General features: G+C 45.5%; 1 protein-coding gene across 2 annotated transcripts in view; it reads left to right on the top strand.

Moving 5' to 3' along the window:
- The window catches only part of MTUS2 (microtubule associated scaffold protein 2), a 264,670-nt gene that overhangs the window by 233,733 nt on the left and 7,814 nt on the right, over positions 1–23,123 (top strand). For both annotated transcript variants that reach the window (XM_042867277.1, XM_042867276.1), the window contains 6 exons: positions 7,651–7,717; positions 13,068–13,282; positions 18,817–18,922; positions 20,462–20,535; positions 21,695–21,793; positions 22,904–23,023. In XM_042867277.1, coding sequence (XP_042723211.1) covers positions 7,651–7,717; positions 13,068–13,282; positions 18,817–18,922; positions 20,462–20,535; positions 21,695–21,793; positions 22,904–23,023 — 681 coding nt within the window. The remainder of the gene's footprint in view (positions 1–7,650; positions 7,718–13,067; positions 13,283–18,816; positions 18,923–20,461; positions 20,536–21,694; positions 21,794–22,903; positions 23,024–23,123) is intronic.

Consider the following 23,123-nt stretch of genomic DNA (forward strand, 5'->3'; position numbering starts at 1 on the left):
AAGAGGAAGAGGAAGAGGAAGAGGAAGAGAAAGCGAGAGAAAGAGAAAGAGAAAGAGAAAGAGAAAGAGAAAGAGAAAGAGAAAGAGAAAGAGAAAGAGAAAGAGGAAGGAAGGAAGGAAGTGATTTAAAATAGATGTAAAGCATTGTAAGTGTTTGAACAGTAAATAGGAGTTGTATGATGCATTTCATAGGGGAAAGCATTGATTGTCAGCAAAGAAAAAAAAAAAAGAATACCTGAGTGCTGTTTTACCATTAAAATAGGTTGTTTATAGACTAAGCAGCTCCCTTGTGCTGGGATGTGTAAAAAAATCTAGATGTCCTTCTTGGACTTTAATTACCCAAGAGGTTTACCCAGGGAAATGCTGGCAGTTGTTTCCAGTGAAGTCAGTAAATGCTGGAGTAGCTTGTAAAACATACCCTGTTAAGTACCTTGTTGAATGCAACTATTCTGATGTTTCCAAATGTAGTTATTATCCTCATTGCAAATTCCACAGAATTGGTGCAGTTGGTGCAAGGAACTCTTTGCAGGGCTTACCTGTATTTTCATAGAATCACAGCATCACCTAGATGGGAAACAAGACTTGCCTGCTCATCAGCCTGTTATGCCACATCCCCTCACTGAACCATGTCCCTTAGTGCCACGATTTCTATTTCCAGTAAGAAAACAGAGTAACATCTCAGATGGTTTTTAACTGATAGCCTGAGTTTCCACAGACCACGTTGGGCTCTGCCTTATCCTCAGAGCGCTCATTACCTCTCCTCATTCCCTCCCCTCTTTTTCCTACGGCCTAGGCTTGTATTTGCTTTATTCAGAGCTGTATCGAGGCATTCATCATTGTCGTTTTATGACTGAATAAGCAGCACAGTCCTTAACTTTGCTGTTATTTCCAGCTGAGGACTCTCCATCTTCCATTGAAATTGCTGTTAATTGTCCCTCAGAATGATGACTTCGGACTTCACATTCTTTCATTTTTCTTCTCATGTTCACTCCCATAGCCCTAAATATTGTCCAGTTTGATAAGCACGGGGTTTTGACAGATACATATTATTACTTTGCCATGGCAGTTAAAAGGCTTCCAGTCAGGTTTCAGACTGAGAATGGTACAAATCACAGAGCTTGGCTAAATAAATAAATAAAAGTTCCTACAGTGAGGATGAAAATATTTTACTGTATTTTGAAGTATTTTTTTATTTCTACTCTGTGGCTGTTTAGGAGCCAACCAAATTCATTTCCATGTGTTCCAAAGAAAAGTTAGGTCTTGCACGAGCATGTGTGTTGAGATTTAGTTTTTTATTTATTGATTGATTGATTATATGAGGATCATGAAGATGACCAGAGTGCTGGAGAGCCTCTGTTATGAAGATAGGTTCAGGGAGCTGGGCTTGTTTAGCTTGGGGAAGGCTCCAGACCTTCCAGAACTTGAGGTGAGCTTATAAACAGGAGGGAAACTGACTTTTTACATGGTCTGACAGTGACAGGACAAAGGGGTATGGCTTTAAACTAAAAGAAGGGACATTTATGTTAAATGTCAGTGTGAAATTGTTTACTCAGGGCGTAGTGAGGCCCTGGCACAGCTGCCCTGAGAGCTGTGGGTGCCCCATCCCTGGACGTGCTCAAGGCCAGGCTGGATGGGACCCTGGGCAGCCTGAGCTGCTGGGAGGTGTCCCTGCCCACAGCTGGGGTTGGGGCTGGGTGGGTGTAAGGTCCTTTGCAAGCCAACCCATTCTGTGACTCTGTGACTCTGTAACTGTGATTCGTCACATAACCCAAGGCGTTTGTTAGTTTTAATTTGGACTCTCAGAACTGCAGTGCCCAACTTCTGTGTTTCAGTCTTGCTTATGCAACTGATCACCGATAGCCACACTTTGAGTCATTTCTCTGGGGGGGAAAAAAATCATCCCGAAGCGTTACAAAACTCTCATTGCACACTGCAGAGGTCTGTGCTTTGCAGTCCTGCGCATCACCGCGGGCAGTGATCTTGCTGGGGATCTCAAGGAGCGCTTCGGGAGAGGGGCAGCGGCTTGAGGGGAGGGAGGGGGAGCGGCACGACGGGAGCGCGGAGCGCAGCGAGCCGCAGCGTGCGCACAGTGCGCGCAGTGCGCACAGCGTTGGCAGCCGGCAGCGAGCGCTGGGACGTCCGGGCGGGTTGCGGAGGAGCGGGACCGCGGTGATAAATGACCGCGGGCGCAGCATGAAGATCGCCGTGAGGAGGACCCGCCTTTCGGGGACAGCCCGGGCTCCCTCTCGGGTTTCAGCGCGGCCGGGGCCGGCGAGTTGCGGGACCGTTGCCCTCCGTCCCGTCGTTACCACGGCGCGGCCCCTGCCCTTTGTCACGACGGCGTCGCCGGGGCATCGTTCTGACGCTGCGGGACAAGATGGGGCGCTGCTTCTCGGCGGAGCTCTGCGAGGACCGCATGGTACTTGTGGATATTTTTGTCCCTCGGTCCGGGAGCGGGGAGCCCAGGGCGGGAGGGGCGATGCTCGGTGGTGCCGTGCCGGGGCTGGGACTGGGAGGCGGCCGCAGAGAGCGGTGGGTTTCGGGCGCGCTGTCGGTGAGCGTGCAAAGGTGCGAGACGCCAAAGAAGTTGGGTGAAGTTTGAAGAGAGATCGGGCGGCCCTACCTGTCCTAAGGGCTTACCTCTGACACTTCTTTCCGACGTGTCGGTGGCTTGGGTTGGATGGGACCTTAACGATCAGCCAGTTCCAACCCCCTGGAAATTGCTTTCAGGATGGATCTAACGGGACCGAACTCCCGAGCATCGGAAAGAGTCGGGCAGGAAAGAGAGCAGAGGTAGGTACACAGCTACAGGTAGCAGGAGGCTGCCTGGTGCCAGGTAGAGCCAACACAGTGCTTGGTGCTGTGTTCCTTGGCCTTTGCCTGGAGTTTATAGATGAGCGTATGCATTTAATTTACTTAATAGCAGCTTTCTTGGCAAAAACATGTGCTTGTGCAGTGTACTTCATTAGTTTGGAGTTTTAAGATACTCATCGTCAGTCAATTGAAAAGCTGATGCTGTCCCCTTTTACCTAGTAACGTGTTAAATGGAGTTAAGGACAGTGTCAGGCTTAATGTAGAGCTTGTGGAAGGGCACTCACTGGGGGCTGTCCCGGTGGTCAGCTCCACCTGTGAACTTTGGGCAAAAGGAAATGATGGAGGAGGATTACTGCTGCCCCCCTGATGGAGGAAAGGCTGTAGGTCATTGTGCACATGAGTCACAGTGGGCAGCAGTCTTTGCTCCTGCAAGTATCAGCTGAACTATTTATTGCTATGACAGGTTTCCCAATGTATATTCTCTTTTTTCTCCTGATAATTTATGGCCTGCCCCCAGGGAACTCCGAATAAAGCACAACCATGACTAAGCACCCTCTGCAGGTCAGAGTCTCTCTCTCTCTTTTTTCTTTTTAAATCTTTTTTTTGTTTTGAAAGCTCTGGATATAGGAAAACTGTTCTGAAGGAGCAATGTTAATAACCAGTGCAGTACCACAGAGCATCTGTGTGCAGTGCATATTTTTAGGTGGCAGTGCAGAGCATTAGGAAATGTTTGCAGACAGTCTGTACATGTACTCAGACCTTAGGATGCAGCATACTGCAAGTGCATTATTAGTCATCAGGGAGGAGGAACGTGTCCATTTGTGGCTGTGACTCCCACTGCTCTGGTAGCTTTCCCTGCTGCAAGTGACTTGGTGCATGGCTCTGGGCAGTTTTCTGATCCTCCTGGCCTAACCTGTGTCATTTGTGAAGCAGACTTAGTATTGCTTATTGCTGTGTTTAATTTTTATTTTCAGAACTGCACTGCTAACTTTATGGCCGCTGTCATTAATTGGAAAGTTGTCACATTCCTCCCCCTGCCTGCCTGCCCACTTTCCAGGAGCTGCACCAATCTGCTGCGTTTGTCTGTCCTTCAGGGACTTCAGGAAGTTTCAAATTGAATTGGGAGTACATAAGTACCACATTGAGTGTCTGGTTTACTTGCTGCAGTGTTGCTGAGTCTTTCACAGGAGAAATGCTGGGAAGTCTGCATATTTTAAAGCTTATGATAGGAAAAAGAGATGTTACCGCAGCTTTTATTCAACGGAGCATTAGCACAGAGCTAACATCACAGAATTGTATCACAGAGTTGTAGGGGTTGGAAGGGACCTCCAGAGATCATCGAGTCCAACCCCCATATCATTCTACCTGTTTTGTTCTGCATTTCCTTCTGGCTGAGGAGGTGGGACATATTCCAGACACAAGACTTAACCATTGTGTTAGGTATGATGCCAACTTCCTTCATCTCCATCAGGAGCATGATTTTAGTTCATGAGATGTACATCAGTCTCAGAGTCATTTCTTGGGATGCAGCCAATGGAAGATCTTTCTCCTAAGTCTTCCAAGCAATAATTAAAATTGTCATTCATTAAAAGTATTTAAAAATAAAAGCAATGTTTTGCTTTGTTAAAAACAAAAAACAAACAAACAAACACTGTCTTGCTTTCACATTTAGGAGAGAAAAAAAATCCTGGCTCAGATCATAGCCATTTTTTCTGCCTATTGCACTGAAGGACTGGATACTTGCAGTCTCCTCATAGTGTCTGTAGTCTTTTCACTTGCTGGAACCAGCCATGGCCCTGGGGTGGCAGCTGAGCCATGAAGCCCTGGGTTGGACCTGGCTCTCAGTCCCTCTGAGCAGCTCTACTCCAAGCAGTGTCCGAGTGAGGGGAGGCTGCAGAGCTCTGTGGGTCTGCTGAGCCCATGGGGCACAAACCCATGGGAGGGAAGAAAGGTTCCTGCTTGCTCTGCCTTCTCTTTCAAATACTCATTTGCAATAAACATAATGAACGTTGATTAATTCAATAGGATATCCTGTTAATTTTGAGTCTTGCACATTTGTTTTGGTGGACTTGACCTTGTGTGCGTGGGGATTTTCTGATTGTTTTGATGTTTTCAGGTTGAACCCCTATGAATCTCCACATTGGATCTGATAGCTTTTCGTTCTCACTTCAGATCCAGTTTCACTCTACGGTAATACTGGGTTTCCCAAGAACTGGCATTCCCAGAGCCCTGGCTGCACTGGCTCTGGTGTGCTGGTTATGTGCTGAGCCCCACTGATGATAACAGGGATAGGCTTTTTCATGTGGGATTAGTGCCACGTTGACACCGGTCCCAGGAATGCCTGCAGTCCAATCCTATCATGTTACACTGACAAAGCAGGTTACAGTAACAGAAAATGTCAGGGATTTTTGACTTCACTGCACATCCAGGAGACCATGAGGCTGATCCAGTGATCAGCCCAAGTACTCCTTGCCTCTCTCACAGAAGAGAAAAATAAGCACTGATCATTGAATATTCTGAGTTGGAACCCATAAGGACCATGGAGTCCAAGTCCAACTGATATGCCACTGTTCAGTAAAAAAAAAAATCCTCCAAGAAAGCTGCACTACAATAAAACTTGGTGCTGAGGGCACCCCTCACATGTCTGATGTCTCAAGAGACAGGAAAAGAGGTCTGGAAGAGCAATGTGGAAGCTCTTACTGCACTATAAGCCAGCACAAGAAGTGTTGGTAGGGGAGGTACGTGACAGCCAAAGCACCTGAGCTGCACCAACACAGCTGCTTCCCAACATCATGGTGTTTGCCAAGTGTTCCACAGGGTGGGATGGCACTCATGCCAGAAGGTGGGTGTGGGGACAGCTTCTTCCAGCTGGCACCATGGTGACTTCTCTCTTCTGGAGAGAAATTCATCACCAGGCATCCTCAGAGGTAGGGCAAACCTTGAGGCAATGTCAGGTGAGAAGTTTGTCATATTTCTTAGGTAGAAACAAAATTTAAACTCTTCTTTCTTAACTAGGACATGTATTTATTTATTTATTTTTACTTTTTTTTTTTAATTCCCATTTTTTGCCCACAAGGAGGATATTAACAATCCCATTGAGTTCTGCTCATCTGTAGATGCTGCAAATGACCTATATGGGGCTCAGAGCCTCCTTGCTGTAAATTGTTTTACTTTCTGGGAGTGGGTAACTTAAGCGTGTGCTCCCCATCTGTGAGCCCCATATCCAATGTATCCCTGAGCACATACCTCCAAGGGCACTGCTCCTGGCAGCCTGTCAGGAACGATTCCTGACTCCAAGGGAGCAACTGGGCAGTGTGGGCAGATGCAGTGATACTCTCCAAAAGGGGAAACGTTATCTCTGTAAGAATGCTGTTTTCTGCATCTGTGCAAGGGGCACATACCAGGCTATTTTAATCTGGATCTTTTGGGTTCTTTAAAGCTTTTTTTGTTTTGTTTTGGCCTGTTGCAGTCTGGAGACTGCAGTCCTGGCAGGAGATGCCCTGTGCATTAGTCAGCAGTGTCAGTGTATGGAGCTGGCTCTGCCAATCAGATCCACCAATCATTTGGTTTACAGTAAAATTGTCGGGGAAGCGAGTTCCTTGGAAATGGTACATGTCACCCCAAAATGGCACCGTGTAAAGGATTACTACAAATTCCTGGTTAGGATTTCCTGGTATTCCTACAATTAAAGTAGTTCTGTCTTAACAGAGCTGAAGTTAAGTGCAGGAAAAATAAAGAGAAACATTAGTCTCTGAATTCATTCCACTTTCATTAGATTTGTATTAGTCTTGTTTGCTCATTCCGTCTTTTATATTCCATTTGCTACTACACTGCCTTGTTTCTCAGATGTGATTTTTCCAGATTGTCCTTTAGAGATTCGTTAGCTTTTCTCGCCTGGGACACATTTATAACAGCTTCACCCAGCTTTCCTAGCCATAAGTGACATGACCAGCATGTCTACACAAAGGAGTATGTCTACTTTCCTTTGCCTTCTCCCTAATCTGATTCAGGACTTTTCCAATTTCAAATGCTGGGATTTATTGCATTAAACAAATAAACTCCTATAGATTTTCCTGAGGCTTTTCTTTGTCAGTTTAGACAGCGCTTATGGAATATCTAATATCAAAGTCCCACATCTCAGTAATTCAGCATTCTTAATGACAATATCGTTTATTTTTCCTTTGTCCAGCACATCTGTTTTAATGCCTTCATTATTCAGATGCATTCAGATTTCTTTTGAAACAGGTCAAGGGAAGGAGCTCATATCCTTTGCAGTCAATAAAACAATCTGAAGGAAATGTGGAAATAGGCATGAGCATCATGCCAGGAGAGGTGTCTTCTGTGTAGGGTATGCTCACCGTGTCTAGAATGGTGTAAGTGCAGTAATCTGCTCTGCAAATTCAACTACGTGAGCATACTATTTTGTTACCATATTACTATGGTAGATGCAGGCACAAATAGATGAAAGTGTTCAAACAGAATTAACAGTATCATCCTGTATGTGTTGTCCAACTATGAATGGTTCACAGATTGAACAGCAAATAGTAGACAAGTCTTTTTAGACACAGGGGAGTAATTGGTGTATTCAGTGCTGTCATGAGCACGTGGCTTTGTGTACATGTATTCCTGCCAAACCAAAGTAGTGGTGGCCAATGAGTGGTGGCTTTTAAGCTTGAAAAACTGAATGAGTTTATTATAATCCCCCTACCTACCCCACCGCCCCCAAAAATCTGAGGAATCATTCTAATCTGCTTTACTAAGTGAACATGTGAAAGTGCTTATCTGGGATAAACCCGGGGACTACATATTTCTCTCTCTTTTTTTTCCCTTAAACAGAAAGAAAATGCTCTTGTGAAAATAGACGAGCTAGGAGTTGAGCTTGCAAAGATCAGGGATGAAGTTGGTAAGTAGCACAAGCAAAATAACAACAGAAGTGTTTCTTTCAGTTTACACAAAGTCCAATATTCCCTGTGATCTGATCCTGGGTAGCCTGCATACATGGGACAAAGTGTCTTCTGAAACCCAGAGGCAAGGGGATTCTGTGATTTCATTTTGTACTTATTGTGCAGACAAGTCCATCAAGATGCACTGAAACTGATTGTATATTATCTGTACTGAACAAGTAACTCTTCATAAATCCACCTGAGAGTGGACCTTCAGTATATAAAGGGAAGCTATAAGAAAGAAGGGGACAGACTCTTTAGCATGGGCTGTTGTGAGAGGACAAGGGGAAATGGTTTCAAACAAAAAAAAGAGGGGAGATTTAGATTGAATACAAGGAAGAAGCTGCCCAGAGGTGGTGGATACCCCATCCCTAGAGACATTCAAGGCCAGGCTGGGTGGGGCTTTGAGCACCTGATGGAGCTGTTTATTATTCCTGTTTATTGCAGACAGTTGGACTAGATGACCTTTAAAGTTCTCTTCCAACTCAGATGATTTTATGGAATTGTGTCATGTGGGACTTGGTGAGCCCAGAGTGGCTCTGCCTCCCCTTGAGGGAGACAGGGATGTAGATCCTTCTCAACAGGGAGGGCTGTGCTTTGCCTTTGCTTTGCCTCTGGTGTCTCATTGCAGAAAAGCTGAGCACAACCCTTTTCCGATGCTCAGCTGCTTGTGCTCCCTCTGAAATATTTTGGCTGATTGCCATTTCAGAGAGAGTTTTGTCCCCATTGCCGAAGGATACTGCGGCAATAGCAAAATATTATTTACAGTTTCATCCTGTTATTTGACTTCATCCATCCTCAGCATCACTCTTCACTCTCACAGAGGAGCTGCTTCTACAAGTGCTTAGGAAGGGCACATCTGAAGCTCTCTGTTGTATATCCACTTCTCATTTGGAAGCCCTATCTCTTGGATTTGCTCACGTTCTCCATTGGATTTACAGCAGGGAGCAGAGGATCAATTTGTTCCCTTACTTTTGTAATTGGTGGTGTGACGCCAACTGTGTTTTGAATCTGCAAGCTAGGTGCAGTAACCAATGCCATGCGTGAGATCAGTTCTTGTCAGTTCCTGGCTGTCTCTAAAGCAGTGCAAGCTTTGGATGCTAGTGGAGATGTATATCCCACCTGCGTAATATGAGGGTTATGTTGTTCTCATTCTCAGATGAATCTTTATGCTGTACAAAATTCTACCTATTGTGCCAAGCTTTATGCAAGTAAAGAATAAAACAGTCACTTAACATCAGCAATCATATGCAGTTGGAGTTAACATTTAGGGGAAAAGTGCAGAGTGAACCAGTAACTTAGTTGTTTTGACTACAGCCAAGTAGTAGTTCTGACTTGTCTCAGACACTTTGATAAGCAGACTCTCATTAATTTGAAAGCTATCAGCCCAGATGAACAGCTTGAGCATTGGTCAGAAATTCTGGATTTCTCATGTACATGTTTGCCTTATAAGTAAGACTCTGCAAATGTCTGGATGAATCAGTAAAACTAGGCTAGAGTAGTCAAGATTGGTACAGATGGTTGGTCTAATGTTTGGTTGTATAGATGATAGCTCTAATTCAGATAGTGTAACATTGCACATGTGGTGCAGGCTGATTCTTCAGGTTCTCTGTCAATGAAGAGAGAGCAACACTCAGGGAGGGTGGTCCAGCTTTGACAGGCCATTGTCCAGGACTGTCTCTCTAATTGCAATTATTCACCTTATTTTAAATGTCTACATGTGAGTTGGGTATCTAGTCCCATCTTAGGCAGTGTAGATCTAGGCCAGAAATGGATGTTCAGTGCTGCTTGAGATGCCCCAGGGAATTGGAGACACCCATGTGTGTAAAACACTGTCTGTTATGGGCTGTACCCTTCTGGACCCAGGCAGGATGGTTAGGTTTGGGTGACACCCTCCACCTTTACCTCTAGCATTGTTGTGGAGTCACACACCTCATCATGCAATGAAATAGAAAAGTGCTGCTTCTCAGCTTGGAGAAGAATGTGTGCATCCACAGCTTTGTAAGCACCAAGGAACTTGTTATTTTATACAAAAGGTTTGCTCATGTATTTTGCTAGAAATAACAAGGCTAGAAAAACACTACAAGCAATCGTTCTACCCTCAAGACATCCATCTTTATAAGTTATATATATATTATATATACATACAAGCACTTTTCAGATGTAACACTGAGACTCCTGGAAAAAAAGAAGTGTTGAACACCTTCTGTTTCCCCCCGCACTAGTGGAAATTAAATGTCAGAGTTGCATGTCCCTTTGCTGTCAGATAAATGACATGTGAAGTGAGCTGAGAGGTGTGGAGGTGCATAAATGCCTATACGAATGTAAGACAATCAGATGTCAGGTTTAAAATTTGCACTGTGAATTTGCAAGAATTTGAAACCGGAGTGCCAGCTCCTTCTGGATGTGCCTCCCGATCAGAGGAGACTGAACTCAAACAAGGGCTCTGTGATTTGTCTGCAGTTCTGTGGCTAAGGGTCAGAAGTAAGGGTGCAGGCTACACAGTTTGTTTTTGCTGTTGGATGCAGCGCCCATTTCTCACGAGCAGGTGAATCCTGTACATATGACAGCTCCCAGATCCCATGGGATGACCCTGCAATGCAAAGAGGCTGGGCTCCAGCTCTGGTTTTCTGCAGAGGATTTGGACCATCAGTGACATCTCCCTCTCCCTCACTTTCCCAACCTGACCTGACCTGTTGCGCGCCATAACAAGGTGGGAAATTGAGCAGCTCAGGGAGCAGGGAGGCTGTTTTGTTTGAGGTGTTTTATATTCAGCATAACACAATTTTCCTGGGAACTGGCCTCATTGTCTGTCTCTTTTCGCATGTGGGGTGTGTGGGGATGTGCCATGCAGACACACTTGCCCTCTTTCCTCCATTTTGCACCTGCATCAGAGTTTGATTTGAAAAGCATGAGCACTTTCGTATTTTAGGCAGTGGAAAGAGTTTCATGTTCTGGGAAGTGTTACAGATTGACTTTCTTTTGGTTAAAACATGTCACTTCATTGCCTGCCCTCCCTGTGTGCTGGGTAATCTCATTAGAGAGGCTACGAAGAGAAGGGTTTCATTGCAGCTCCAATTTAAAGCATGAGTAAGTTTCAATTATTCTGAATCCAGAGCTGCGGGCTCTTTGGTAGCTTTGCACACCAAGTGAAACTGTTGCAGCAAGGGATGGAGTTTACAGCTATAAGCCAAACCACAGAGACAGGACGTTTCACGACCATATAAATCCTGCTGTGGTATGAGGTTGGTGGGAAAGCTTTCTATGTGGCATTGCTGCAGTGCTGAACTCCCTGATACAGCCTCACTTTCTGTAGGGAGCAGGGAGCCTGAAAGGGGCACAGTGTCCATTTAATGCTTCAGAAAACATCAGGATCAGAACAGGACCAAAGCAGCAGTATCTATCTACAGTATAGACATAGTGAGCAAGTTTGGATATTGCTTAGATGGATAAATACATTGCATGGACACACATGCATGGACACACATCTAACTTGGTCTGTGCTCACGGCAGTTGGCCAATTAGGGAAATTGAAATAAAACGTGTTTAACAGAACATCTCACACTGAAAGGGACCCACAAGGATCACCACGTCCAATTTCTGGCTCCAAAAAACAACCCCAAATCCAATCCCAATGTCTGAGAGCGCTGTCCAAAAGCTCCCTGAACTCCAGCCGCCCTCCCCTGACGCAGCTCCATGCCGTTCCCTGTTGCTGTCACACAGAGCAGAGCTCAGCGCTGCCCTGTGAGGAGCTGCAGCCACCATCAGGCCTCCCCTCAGCTTGCCCTGCTCTGTGCTGAACCAGGGGCCTCAGCCGCCCCTCACACACCTTGCCCTCCTGACCCTTCCCCATCTCTGTAGCCTTCCTGTGATTGCTAATAGTTTGATATCCTTCTTGTGTTGTGGTGCCCAAAACTGTATACAGGACATGAGGTGAGACCTCACCAAAGCAGACTAGAGCTTAGTCTGACGCCATAGTAGAAAAAGACAGGAAAACACATGATTTTCTGCTTCCAGGAAACATAAAATGTCAATCAGTGTAATGGTTTTGCAACGTTCTGAAGTTGTCTGCAGCTTCAGAGGCAGCTTCTTCCACTGTGCTGACTTACAAGGCCATATGTGTCTGTGCATTTTGAAGGGCAAAGGAAGGATAAGCGTCTGACACAGTATATTCAAAAGCTCAGTATTTTTCTAAACCAGCTATGGACCTAAATCAGAAAGCAGGACTTTCAGTGCCATCTAAAACACACCTTTTCTGTGGTGGTGTTCTGAGTGTTATCACCATGATAATTTTAATCACTTCTTTCCCAATAGCTCTTTGGTTTAATTGGTATCAAGGCTTCAGTGTCAATTCAGTGTCTGAATTGACTGCAACTATTTGGTGGCATAGTAAAAGCTGCAGAGTACTCTGTGACACTGCTGCCCTGGGAGCCAGGAACAATACAGAGGAGGAACCTAACGGGGAAACAGATTGAAGCATTCTTGACTCAGTGGAATGCTAGAGTTGCACCTTCTAAAACAAGTTGTAGACATGCTCATGAATTTAGAGACGTTGCCACTGGGTTCGTTCACAAGAGTAAAACATGTACACTTTCTGATTGCCCTCAGTAGTAGCCTGTCCTGGGTGCTCTCTGGTTCCATGGAGCGCACAAGATAGTTGTTCGAATATAAAAATATTTAAGCAAGTGGGCACTAATGGCTTTAAGAGATCCTTGTTGGAGCTGGTATAAGAGACAGACCTGTGGGGTGAACAGCTTCCAACAGATGGAAAATAACATATGCATAGGATGCAACTCAAGAACCCGTAGGTCTTCTGCTTCCCTGGTATGTTGTTGTAAGTGGGACTATGGCCAAGACTATGACTTGAGAAAAGGAGATAAGGAAAATCTCTTCTCCCACATGAAAGACCCTGTGTCAAGTGTGATTGTCACATGTGCTGTCTTTACCATCCAAGACAAAGCAGATGCCCTAAAGACTTGATTTTTTAGTCCAAGACTGTGCTGGCCAGAAAGAGGACATCCCTGCAACAGAATGGAGGTCCATGAAATTCCTTGTTTTCGTGTTATTCCAGGCCCCAGTTTTGTGTGGGCATTTGCAGGACTCTGCCAATGCCTCTATTCAAATAAATACTCCTGTGTATGTGTGTTAAAGGGAGGAAGACAGAGGAGAGTGTGAGCCTGTTCACAATTGGGATTCTGGAGAGTCCCAGTGTTGGCAAGAACCACTGTGCTCAGTGATTTACAGAGTTGGTGCCACCCTTGCTCCCAAGGAGCTCAGAGCCTGACTGTATACTTATTTTTGTGCCCTCAGCCATCAACACAGCGAGATGTAAGAAATTACAAAATGAGAAGGAGGATCTGGAGAGGCGCTTAGAGGAGGAGGTGAGAAAGCTTCGCTGGCAGCAGAAGGAGGAGCTGCAGGTTCTGGAGCAGCGTTTACATGAGGATTACAGCGCCAAGATGGAGAGCCTGCAGGAGCAGCACAAGCTGCAGCTGGATCTCATCAAGTCTCAGCATCTGCACCAGGTCAGTTCTAGCCTGTTTGATTCAGAAAAGCAGACCATCTCTGTTCTGAGTGGTTTCAGGTAATGAAACACAGGCAATCTCAAACATGAAGACACTGGTAAAGATGACTGATGACTAGAAAAATGTATTCCAGATTATCTTTATGGCATTGCCCTCCTATGGTTCTTAATGGCATTTCAGTGTAGTATAGTTCAGTATGTTACATTGCCGTGTGTTTTCTTAACATGCTTATTGATGTTTTACAACTAACATAAATAATTATACTAGCTTTGCTCCCCACACCTACTTGTTCCCCATCCCTCCTATTCTAGTCAATTTATATGAAACCAATGGTTGAGCAAGAACCTGTTATGCAGAAGTAATGCCAGTAGAACCCTGTCCCTCATTCTTTCAAATGCCACTGCTGATACAGTGAGGTGGGATCCATGTAATGCATAACCTAAATATCAAGTGGGTGATACACTCTAGGTTCCCTGATTTCTTCTCCACCACTCAGACTAGTCTTTTAGATTGTACAAAACAAACATTTCTCCTTGCATTGCAATTTTTATGTAGGTAGGGAGAAAGGCTCCCACATACAGTTACTTTAGTCTTACTTTTAATGGCTGGAGTGAATGGCAAATGGTACCCTGGACTCCATCAGAAGAGCGGTGACCAGCAGGGACAGGGAGGTGATTGTCCCCCTCTACTCTGCTCTTGTGAGGCCCCGTCTGGAGTGCTGTGCCCGAGTGTGGAGCTCCCAGTACAAAAATGACAGGGAGCTGTTGGAGAGGGTCCAGAGAAGGGCCATGAAGATGAGCAGGGGACTGGAGCACCTCCCCTATGTGGACAGGCTGAGGGAGCTGGTCTTGTTCATCCTGGAGAAAAGAAGGCTGTGGGGTGACCTCATTGCAGCCTTTCAATACCTAAAGAGAGCCTACAAACAGGACGGGAATCAACTCTTTGAAAGGGTTGATAACTGCAGGACAAGGGGAAATGATTTTAAGTTGAGGAAAGGGAGATTTAGGTTGGATGTCAGGGGGAGCTCTTTACTGAGAGATGGTGAGGTGCTGGAACAGGCTGCCCAGAGAGGTTGTGGATGCCCCGTTCCTGGAGGTGTTCAAGGCCAGATTGGATGGGAACCTGGGCAGCCTGGTCTAGCATTAAACGTGGAGGTTGGTGGCCCTGCATGTGGCAGGGGGGTTGGAGATTCATGATCCTTGAGGTCCCTTCCAACCCTGGACATTGTGTGATTCTGTAATGATCCTGTGATTCTGTGAGAACAGTAGGTTGGGGCACAGCAGAGGTTACAGTCCACAGTTTTTAAGCTCAAACATTTATAAAAAGGGAAATGACCCCATTTATGCCCTGTAAAACTCCTGAGACAGAAGTGAAAGTACAAACTGAGATGATGACAATTCTATGTCTCTTGTACTGTGTTTACAGCATGCCAGTGGTAAGGTACACCGCTCAGCCAGCCATGTCAGATAGACACACTGCATCCCAGCCTGTGCCCCTGCCACCCCAGGAGCCACCGTGCAGGCAGAGGGGACAAGAACACTGTGTGCCACTGGGCCCTGTGCAGTAGAGCAGTGTTACGGGCTCCTTCGTAGCCTTCCCTCAAAAGGAAGCTGTTGGCAGAACCTCCCCTCCCCAGGTCTCCCACCACAAGCTGCCAGCTTGCTTCTTGTTTGTTTACTCTGTTATCAATGGACCCATAATCTTTGACAGCTGATTCCAGCAAAAATATTTTTATGGGGATGTTTCTTCTTTTTCCATGTAAAGATCTAGGGGAGGGTGAAGCTCTCTCTCTGGATTTTACCCATTTTAATTGCTGTGCCTGTTAGCTGTTATTGATTTGCAGGGCTTGTAAAGTGCAATACAAAGGCTTTATGTGACCAAGCTCTTTTGTCCCAGGCAAACTGCCTTTTTTCTGTTGCTGCATTGATTTTTAAAGATGCTTGGGAAGATGCTGTAAAATAGTTTTTTCTGCTCTACACTGGAGTTTTCACAGTCTTTCTCTGGAACTGCATAGTGTCTGTTCTTGAACTGTGTCTCTTGGTTCTCATTTTAGTTTATGACAGACATTTTTCTTACAAAGCCCCTCAAATTTTCTGCTTTGGGTTATGTTATAAAGGAGTGGGTGGCATTCCCAAAAGCTTTGGCTTTTTTATCCTCCTCCCTGTGTTAAGTGTGCCAGCTTGTCTTGAAAGAGATACCAGCTCTAGCTGCAAGCCTTGCCCCTCCTGGATCATCAAGCATTAGCATTTGTGAAGGAATTTGTTCTGCAAGTTAATTTTTTGCTAGGAGAGCTGATGACTTATCTCTGCTTCTCTTTGAAGTGCTTCTCCAAGCTCCAAAGACAGCAGGGTGGATGGTGACTTTATTCCCCTCAGGCTGATCGCTGCAGCGTGGGTTACACAGGTCACTGGACTACCAGTATACTTACATTTCTCATGTCCTCGTCTGTTGCAGTGCTATTAATCACCACACTGAAACAGTGGAGGTGCATCTTCCCGTTAGTGGGGCAAGTAGTTCTCCCTCCTCCAATCCTTTGGTTTGCTAGAGAACTCTTAGCTCCCAGAATTACAGGAAGTAGAGCAAACTTTTCTCTCTGTTGCTTCGGAACCTCTGTTGTGAGCCTGGTATCTCTGTCTTTTCAATCCATGGTTCTTCCAGCGTCTCATGATGAGTGTTGGTAGTTTTTCCCTCCTGACTCATACTCAGCTGTACATCCATCCTGTGTTCGTTGCTATCAGAAGCTGGCTGGAAAGCTGCTCACCAGTGACACTTCTTGGCCTCTTGCCCTGGAACAGGACAAGGAGAACTGGGGGAGCTGTGTTGGCCTCTGATCCAAGTTGCCTAAGAACTAAACATAAGAGCCTCACACCCAAAGGGCTTGTTATCTTCATCCTCTGCTCAACTTAGAGAGATGATGCTCTGGAGAGGGGCAGCACTTGGCTCTGAGCATGTCACAGAACACAGCCTGCTCAAGGGACTGGAATCATTCAGCCCTAATGCTGGTGAGCAATGATCAGGTGTGACAATGCATGCCAGTGTTTCTATATTCCTTGCAACTAAGTGCAAAATTATAAATCCATGGTCCTGACTTGCCAGTGTTTCTTGAGCAGTTCAGCTCAAACTGCTTTGTCTTCCAGCCCCCTGAACTCCTACTAGATCCTCTTCTTCCCTTTGGTTTATTAATCCTTAAAAATCCCATATGAACTTCTTTTTATAGCCAGAAGTAACTGTGACAGGATTTAAGTGAGTTGATCAAGTTTACAGAGTAAGTTAGTAGCAGGGTTGGAATGTGATCCCAAAGATCTGGTTCCAGCTGCCAAGTAGACAATCTGCCATGAAAACTGCAGACTGGAGGTCACACGGGAAGGTTAAAAGGAGTCATTTGGGATGGGAATATAAAGCAATCAGAAACAGAAAAAACCCTGGAGACCATTTGAAAACTGGAGCATATTTAATTGGCCTTATAGATAAATAACCTGACAGGGATTGTGGCAGAGAAAGGAGACCCCTTCACCCTCTGAGGATGTTGGAATTGATCTTAATTTTTCCTATGGGATGCTGCTGAGCTGAGCAGCAATTAGAGCATGAGTAAAGACTTAAGTAAGGGTGGGTTAAAGAATGTGGCAGTGCTCACACGAGGCATGCAGGCTGGGAGAAATCAAGTCATATTTCGCATCCCAATAGTAGCCCACTGGGTCATCTAACCCCCATTGCCCTGCTCTCCCATGCAGTACATCAACAAGCTGAGTTCCATGTTGTTCTGTGAACAGTTCTTCACCTCTTAGTTGTCTCCTGCAGTTTTAAGAAAATGGATTTGTATGATTTTAAATTCCATGTTTAATGCCTGTTTTTCTTTCTAAGAGATAACCTTATCCAATCTGATGCGAAATATTGCTCCTGTTGGGTGATCTAATACATATGTCTGACAGATAAACACAGTGAAATAACATTTATTTCAGTGGAGATGTGCTTGGCTGCAGTATCTACCAGTGTAACAGTGGACAAAGATGCTGTGTGAGGCAAAGTGACTTTGCAACAAACAGCTGTTTCTTTGTAACAATTAAACAGCTCGATTTTGTGCATTGCCAGATATCACAGACAGTGTGCAGATACCACAGTGTGTATAGGGAATGAGATCACTGTGATTACAAAACCTGGAAAAGCACATCAGGTCATCGATGGTAACACTCAGAGCTGCTCTGATGAATACTTGAAACCCTAAGGAATTGGGGGTGGACTCCAGGGCTTTTCTGATGTCATTCCAATGGCCATCTTTACAGAGCTGGAAGTCCCATTTTGTTACAACTTGGATGGCTGCTGAATAAAAGAGCCCAATGAGCGAAGTTTGAACTTCAGACCTTAGGTCATTGAGCTGCTTGGCGGGGAGCTTGCTTGCAAGCCTTGATTTTGGGTCTCTCTTCAGAGTGAATCCCTTCTAGAAATACGGCCATAAGTTGAACAGAGGTAATGCAGGTGGGCCATGTTTGGTTAGCCACACGGACACTGCTGCTGAATTGTGCTGCTGTGGGGCTGAGCTTTGTGTAGACAAGGAGGCAGGACTGTTCTTCAGCTCAGACTGAGAAAAGAGAAACTGCTGTTCCAGGTTGTGCTGTGTTTGCCTCATCGTCAGCAAACTTTGCAAGGCTCTTCGCTGCCAGTTGTTTGCAGGGATCAGTCAGAAACCAGGGGACTTTTACATACTTCCCTGATTCATAAAGCATTTTGTTTCCTATGAACTGGACTGGGAGTAGGAACAGGCTGCAGGATAGGACTCAGGGAGCTTTTGCTGGTACTGGAAACCCCCTCAACAGCTCAATCTGTGGGTCTTCCTCACTCAGTGTCAGGTTAGAAGTGAAGAAGGAATTTCTGCAGATCAGAGCAGGTGCTGTCATGTCTTTCATCAGTTTATTGGATGTGGACTCAAAGAACAGGATTCAGGAGGAGTTTGGAACTTGCATATTGATGGCTTTGTAGGATGCTCATTTTCAAGTAGAAGTGAGATAGATCGTGATTCATTTTTTAAACCTACTGATGATAAGTTCAATGTTTCTCTAGAAATGAATATTTTACAACTATGAATAATTCATAGGCACTTTCCATGGAAGATAATTCAAGACTGTGCAATTAAACTCATTGCAGTACAGCGCCACAAAAATAGGATTACTCTGAACTGTGCAAGTTTATCTGACCATCAGAGGGAGCCAGGCAATGCATACAATTTAGATTAATTGAATGTTGAGATTTTTGAACATACCCTTTTTTCACATTTTTGCTTTGTGCTTTCTCATGTACCTCATTTATCATTTTAAAATTGAAAGAGAAAAGCGACGAGCAGCAGTGGAGGTAATGCTGACACTCCAGGAGGTAACGTGCCTCTTCCGTAATGAATTAGCCTGGCTCATGTACGGAGGGTGTCACACTCAGTAGATCCCTTTGCTGTTTCCAGCTCACTGCAGCTGTCTAACAGTGGCTTGTCAGTGTGCTGCAGCACGTCTAACCGTGTGCCCGTGTTTCCATCTGCTGTCACTGAACAGGTGTCCGACATCACAGCTGTCCACCAAGCTTCAGTATTACAGCTGGAAAACAACCACTCCATCGCCCTTGCTGTACTGCAAGATGAGCACAACCGTGAGATCCGAGGTAAGCCAAGGACAACCTAATGGTTATCCCAGAACAGGAAATAGCCCTGCATCTGTGTAATGCATCTGTGTAAGCCTGGAGTGTCTTTCCCCAGAGGAGCTGATACAGAAAAGCTGTGTTGGTCTGTGTTGTGTGATAGGTTTGTGATAGGACAAGGGGGAATGGCTTTAAACTAAAAGATGGGAGATTTAGTTTAGATGCTGGGGAAAATCTTTCACTCAGAGGGCAGCGAGGCCCTGGCATAGGATGCCCAAAGATCTGTGAGTGCCCCATCCTTGGAGGCATTCGAGGCTAGGGCACGAGGTGTCCCAAGGCAAGGATTAGAACTGGGCAGTAAGGGACAGTAAGGTCCCTTCCAAACTGACCCATTCTGTGATTCCATGATTCTGTCTTTCGATGCCAGATGAGGGAGAGCCATATGCAATGCATACAGCATTCACCTTGCACCTGAGAGTGTCTGTATGATCTCTGGGACAAAGACAAGACTTTCTCCATGGGTTACTGAGTCCAGATGCCACCTCACCTCACCAACAGACTTTTTCTGAAGATCCTGGGTCCCTGAGCCCAATCCTTGGGCACTCGGGATGCTGGAGCTTACTGAACAGCTCTCGGTGTCAGTGTTTAAAAGCTATTCCTTGCTTAAGGATGCGCTTATCTATGTGTTTTTGCTAGTATTTTCTGATGACTGAAGTTGGGGATGGTTAAGGCCAAAGCGTGAGCTCCTGCTCCTGCCGTGGGTGCGAGATGCCCTCCTGTGCCCGCAAGCTGTACTGCAGCCGCTGCGCAGAGCCTCGGAGAGCAGCACTGGTGCTATCATCAGGAAGGGATGCTTAGAGAGCACAGCCCCGCGGGCTGGGAGCACAGGCACAGAATAGGTTGTCCGTGTACTAAAAAGGTAGTACTGAACGCCGAGTGTTGAGTGCCCAGTGCCAGTTTCATGCCGTTGGTTTGGAGGCTAAACTATTCCACTTTGTTTATTAACTTTTAGTTATTAATCAGTCCAAGGTGACTTTTCTAGTAGTGAAACACTTAATCGTGTGATATAAACAGAGGAGTTTTTGTCTCCAGGATCTGATTGTGTCATTAAACCTTACAGATCCTCCACAGCTCCTGGAGAAGCACCAGCACTTGCCTTTTTGCATCCAGGTTGCTGTCTCCCTGTTTTATCTCCCCAAAGCAACTGCCATCCAAATTTGCAAATGTACCTAATTTCAAATCCCTCGGCTTGGGATACTCACTCTGAAGAGGTCAGTTGCCCATTTTTATACCAAACTTTTTCAGATCACAGCCCCTGGAAGCTGACAAATCTGAAAAATCCACATTCAGCCACACAGGCATAGAGGTACCACTGAAAAACTGAGAAATGTTGATCAGAACAGTTTTCCCAGAATCCTGTGGTGTGTTACTGCTGATTTCCTCCTCAATTCCATGCCCTAAAACTGCTTTCCAAGCGGTGCTTGGCTCCCAGTCTCTGTGCCCTCAGACCCCGCTTTGCTGGACTTCACTTAGCCATGTTGTGTCTGTGTGTGTCTTCCCCAGAACTGGTTGCTGCTCACGAACTGGAGAAGACACAATTAAAGGAAAATTTTGAAAAGCTGCGGCTGTCGCTCCAGGTTAGCGCTTCTGTTATTTCCCACCCTGCAGTGCTGTTGCAGAGCACACCGGGCCCTTGAATCTCACCAGCTGTATTTTGTGGTGCCCATTGGGAAGGCACTGCTCCCCTTTGTCCCTATCCATCCCTTCAGCACAGGAACCTGTGTGCCAGGGATACCTCATCTTCTCTAAAGGCCTCTTCTGCTCCACCTGTCCAAAGTGAGATGAGCAGCCAAGGTGTCCCTTGGGCTTTTCTCACTCTTTTGGCTGATTCCAAATATGCTGCGTCTGGAAGAGAAAAGCAGGCAAACCTACAGGGAGGAAAATGCAGGGTTTGTGTTAGCTTTGGAAACCGCGTGAACAAGATGCCTGAGTACATAGTGCCAGCTCTGTTTGATTGTCTAGGCTGAGATTAATTATGAGTTAGAAAAACCCCAGCTGGTGTGTATTGTTACATGCAGCACTTGTCACACCTCATGCAGCTTTTACAGCTCCAGCCTATTCTGCAGTATGCACTGATGCAGTGTTACAGCTGAGAAATGACAAACACAAAATACAAAATGTGACCTCACAGCAATTGCAGCTTTTACAGGAGTGGGCTGTACAGAAGGCGCAGGAATACCTTTCGTGGGAACAGAAATGAGATTGCTTAAAATAGCACATTGTTCCTGTAGATAGCTCTGAGATGTCATTCAAAGCCTACTCTGCTAACTCACCGTTGCTTATTATCGTATCAGAAGCCCCTAAGTAGGCTGGAATGTGGCCTATAAAGGTGAAGGAAGCACGATGGGCATCTCCTCCACCCCATTCAGACTGTAAGAACTGCACAACAGATCTCTTTCATGCCTGCAGTGTAAATGCCAGCTGTCTCAAGGCAGGTGCGGTTGTTCTGATTCATCCCAAGGTGACAGGGTGATTTAGCATTGAAGACATGTAATGGAGCAATGCCAGCCATTGTCATCTAGCTGCAGGCATTGCAGGGATCTCAGGCCTGCCCAAGGCACTTCGTTAGGAAAACCCCACTGTACATTCAAATGACCTTACATAAAAAGCTCCCCTGGCAGTGGTTTCTGAGCCTTGGTTAGCTCCCCTGCTGGTTGCACAGTGCAGATTGGCTTGTATGAATGCGAGAGGGGTGATTGACAAGATGGTGATGTGATCATTTCTCCTCCCCTGCAGGACCAGATAGACACCTTCACCTTCCAGAACCAGTCCCTGAAGGCCAAAGCAGACCGATTTGAAGAGGCTTTGAAGAAAAGCACTGAGGAACAGCTGAAGGTAGTTGGCAATTATCATTACACAGCCTTCATATGTGCTTCTGTGTTTGGCACACATCAGTGTTAGCAATAGGATTCTACAGCAGGGACTGGGGCTCATGCCTCCACCAGGACCCCGAATCTTGAACACTGTGGATAAGTCAGCATTGATAGCCTTGTCCTGGGTACACCTCAGCACAGGGCCATTGTCCGTTGCCTTCCTTCTGTCCTCTATTCTTTCACCCAGCATATGTAGCTCTGTTTCCAAAACATTCCCTGAACTCTACCTCGTATGTCCTTTTTGTTGTCTGTTTGTCTTTTTCTTCTCTTTCATTTTACTTTTTATCTTTTTACCTTTATTCTATTCACATTCTGAGCCTACTTCTGTGAAGTTCCATGTGTTCCCTCATTTTTTTCCTGGGCTTGTGTGGACAGACCTGTCACATCATTAAATATTTATCCAACTGCTGTCTACTGCAGCCAAGCTGTTAACTTACAGTGTGCAAGTGAATGCTTGCTGCAACTATTTATCTGAAATGAAATAACACCAAAATGAACTTCTCTAAAGACGTTTCTTTAATTTGGGTCATTTCAGCATGTTCACAGCACAGGCCCATGGATGAGACAGAGGGAGACAGGGAGTGGACATAGTAGGGTTGAGTGAGGGCATCTAGAAGCTTTCAGATGGGAAAACTCCTTAGAAAAGGAGCACAAGTGTCTGAAACTGCCTTGGCCATGGAAACAGGTAGTGTCAGTGCCTTCCATGCCTGCTGCAGTACTTAATTAACATAATGGCAGCACAAATTCTGCTGTGTCACCGTGATGTCAATGCCCGTTACTCCAAGACAGCTCACTGGTGTGAGTTACAGTCACAGAAATCCAGAAAACCATGAATCAGCAGCATGCCATCCTTCTAGCTACAGAGCTGGTCAAAAGAAAGATATCAGTGGCTGCCCAGATAAAAGGATGTTCCAGGAGAGAATATCAGGGTTCAGATCAGCTGGGGAGGCTCACCTCCGTCTGCCTTTCCCAGCACTAAGAATCCTAAACCATTGGTAGACTGGAAAACTTTACCTAGTGGCTGAAGATGCACTGATGGCTGACATAGACAAAATGCTGGCATGTTTCCTAGATTGCAAAAGCTCCTTACCTGCACTTAGAAGAAGATCTGAAGAGCTTAAAACATGTTCTGGAATTGAAGAACCATCAGATTCATGAACAGGATAAGAAGATTATGGAGCTAGAAAAACAAGTGAGTTGTCATTTTTTCTTTTGGAGGAGACATCACAGAGGTAGAAGAGTAAAAGTTTGGTTACAGCAGGTGAATTTAAAAAGGGGGGAGAGGAAAACAT

Source organism: Lagopus leucura, unplaced genomic scaffold (assembly GCF_019238085.1).
Source record: "Lagopus leucura isolate 7727_CA_CO unplaced genomic scaffold, USGS_WTPT01 Super-Scaffold_100001, whole genome shotgun sequence".
In the NCBI taxonomy this organism is placed as follows: Eukaryota; Metazoa; Chordata; class Aves; order Galliformes; family Phasianidae; genus Lagopus; species Lagopus leucura.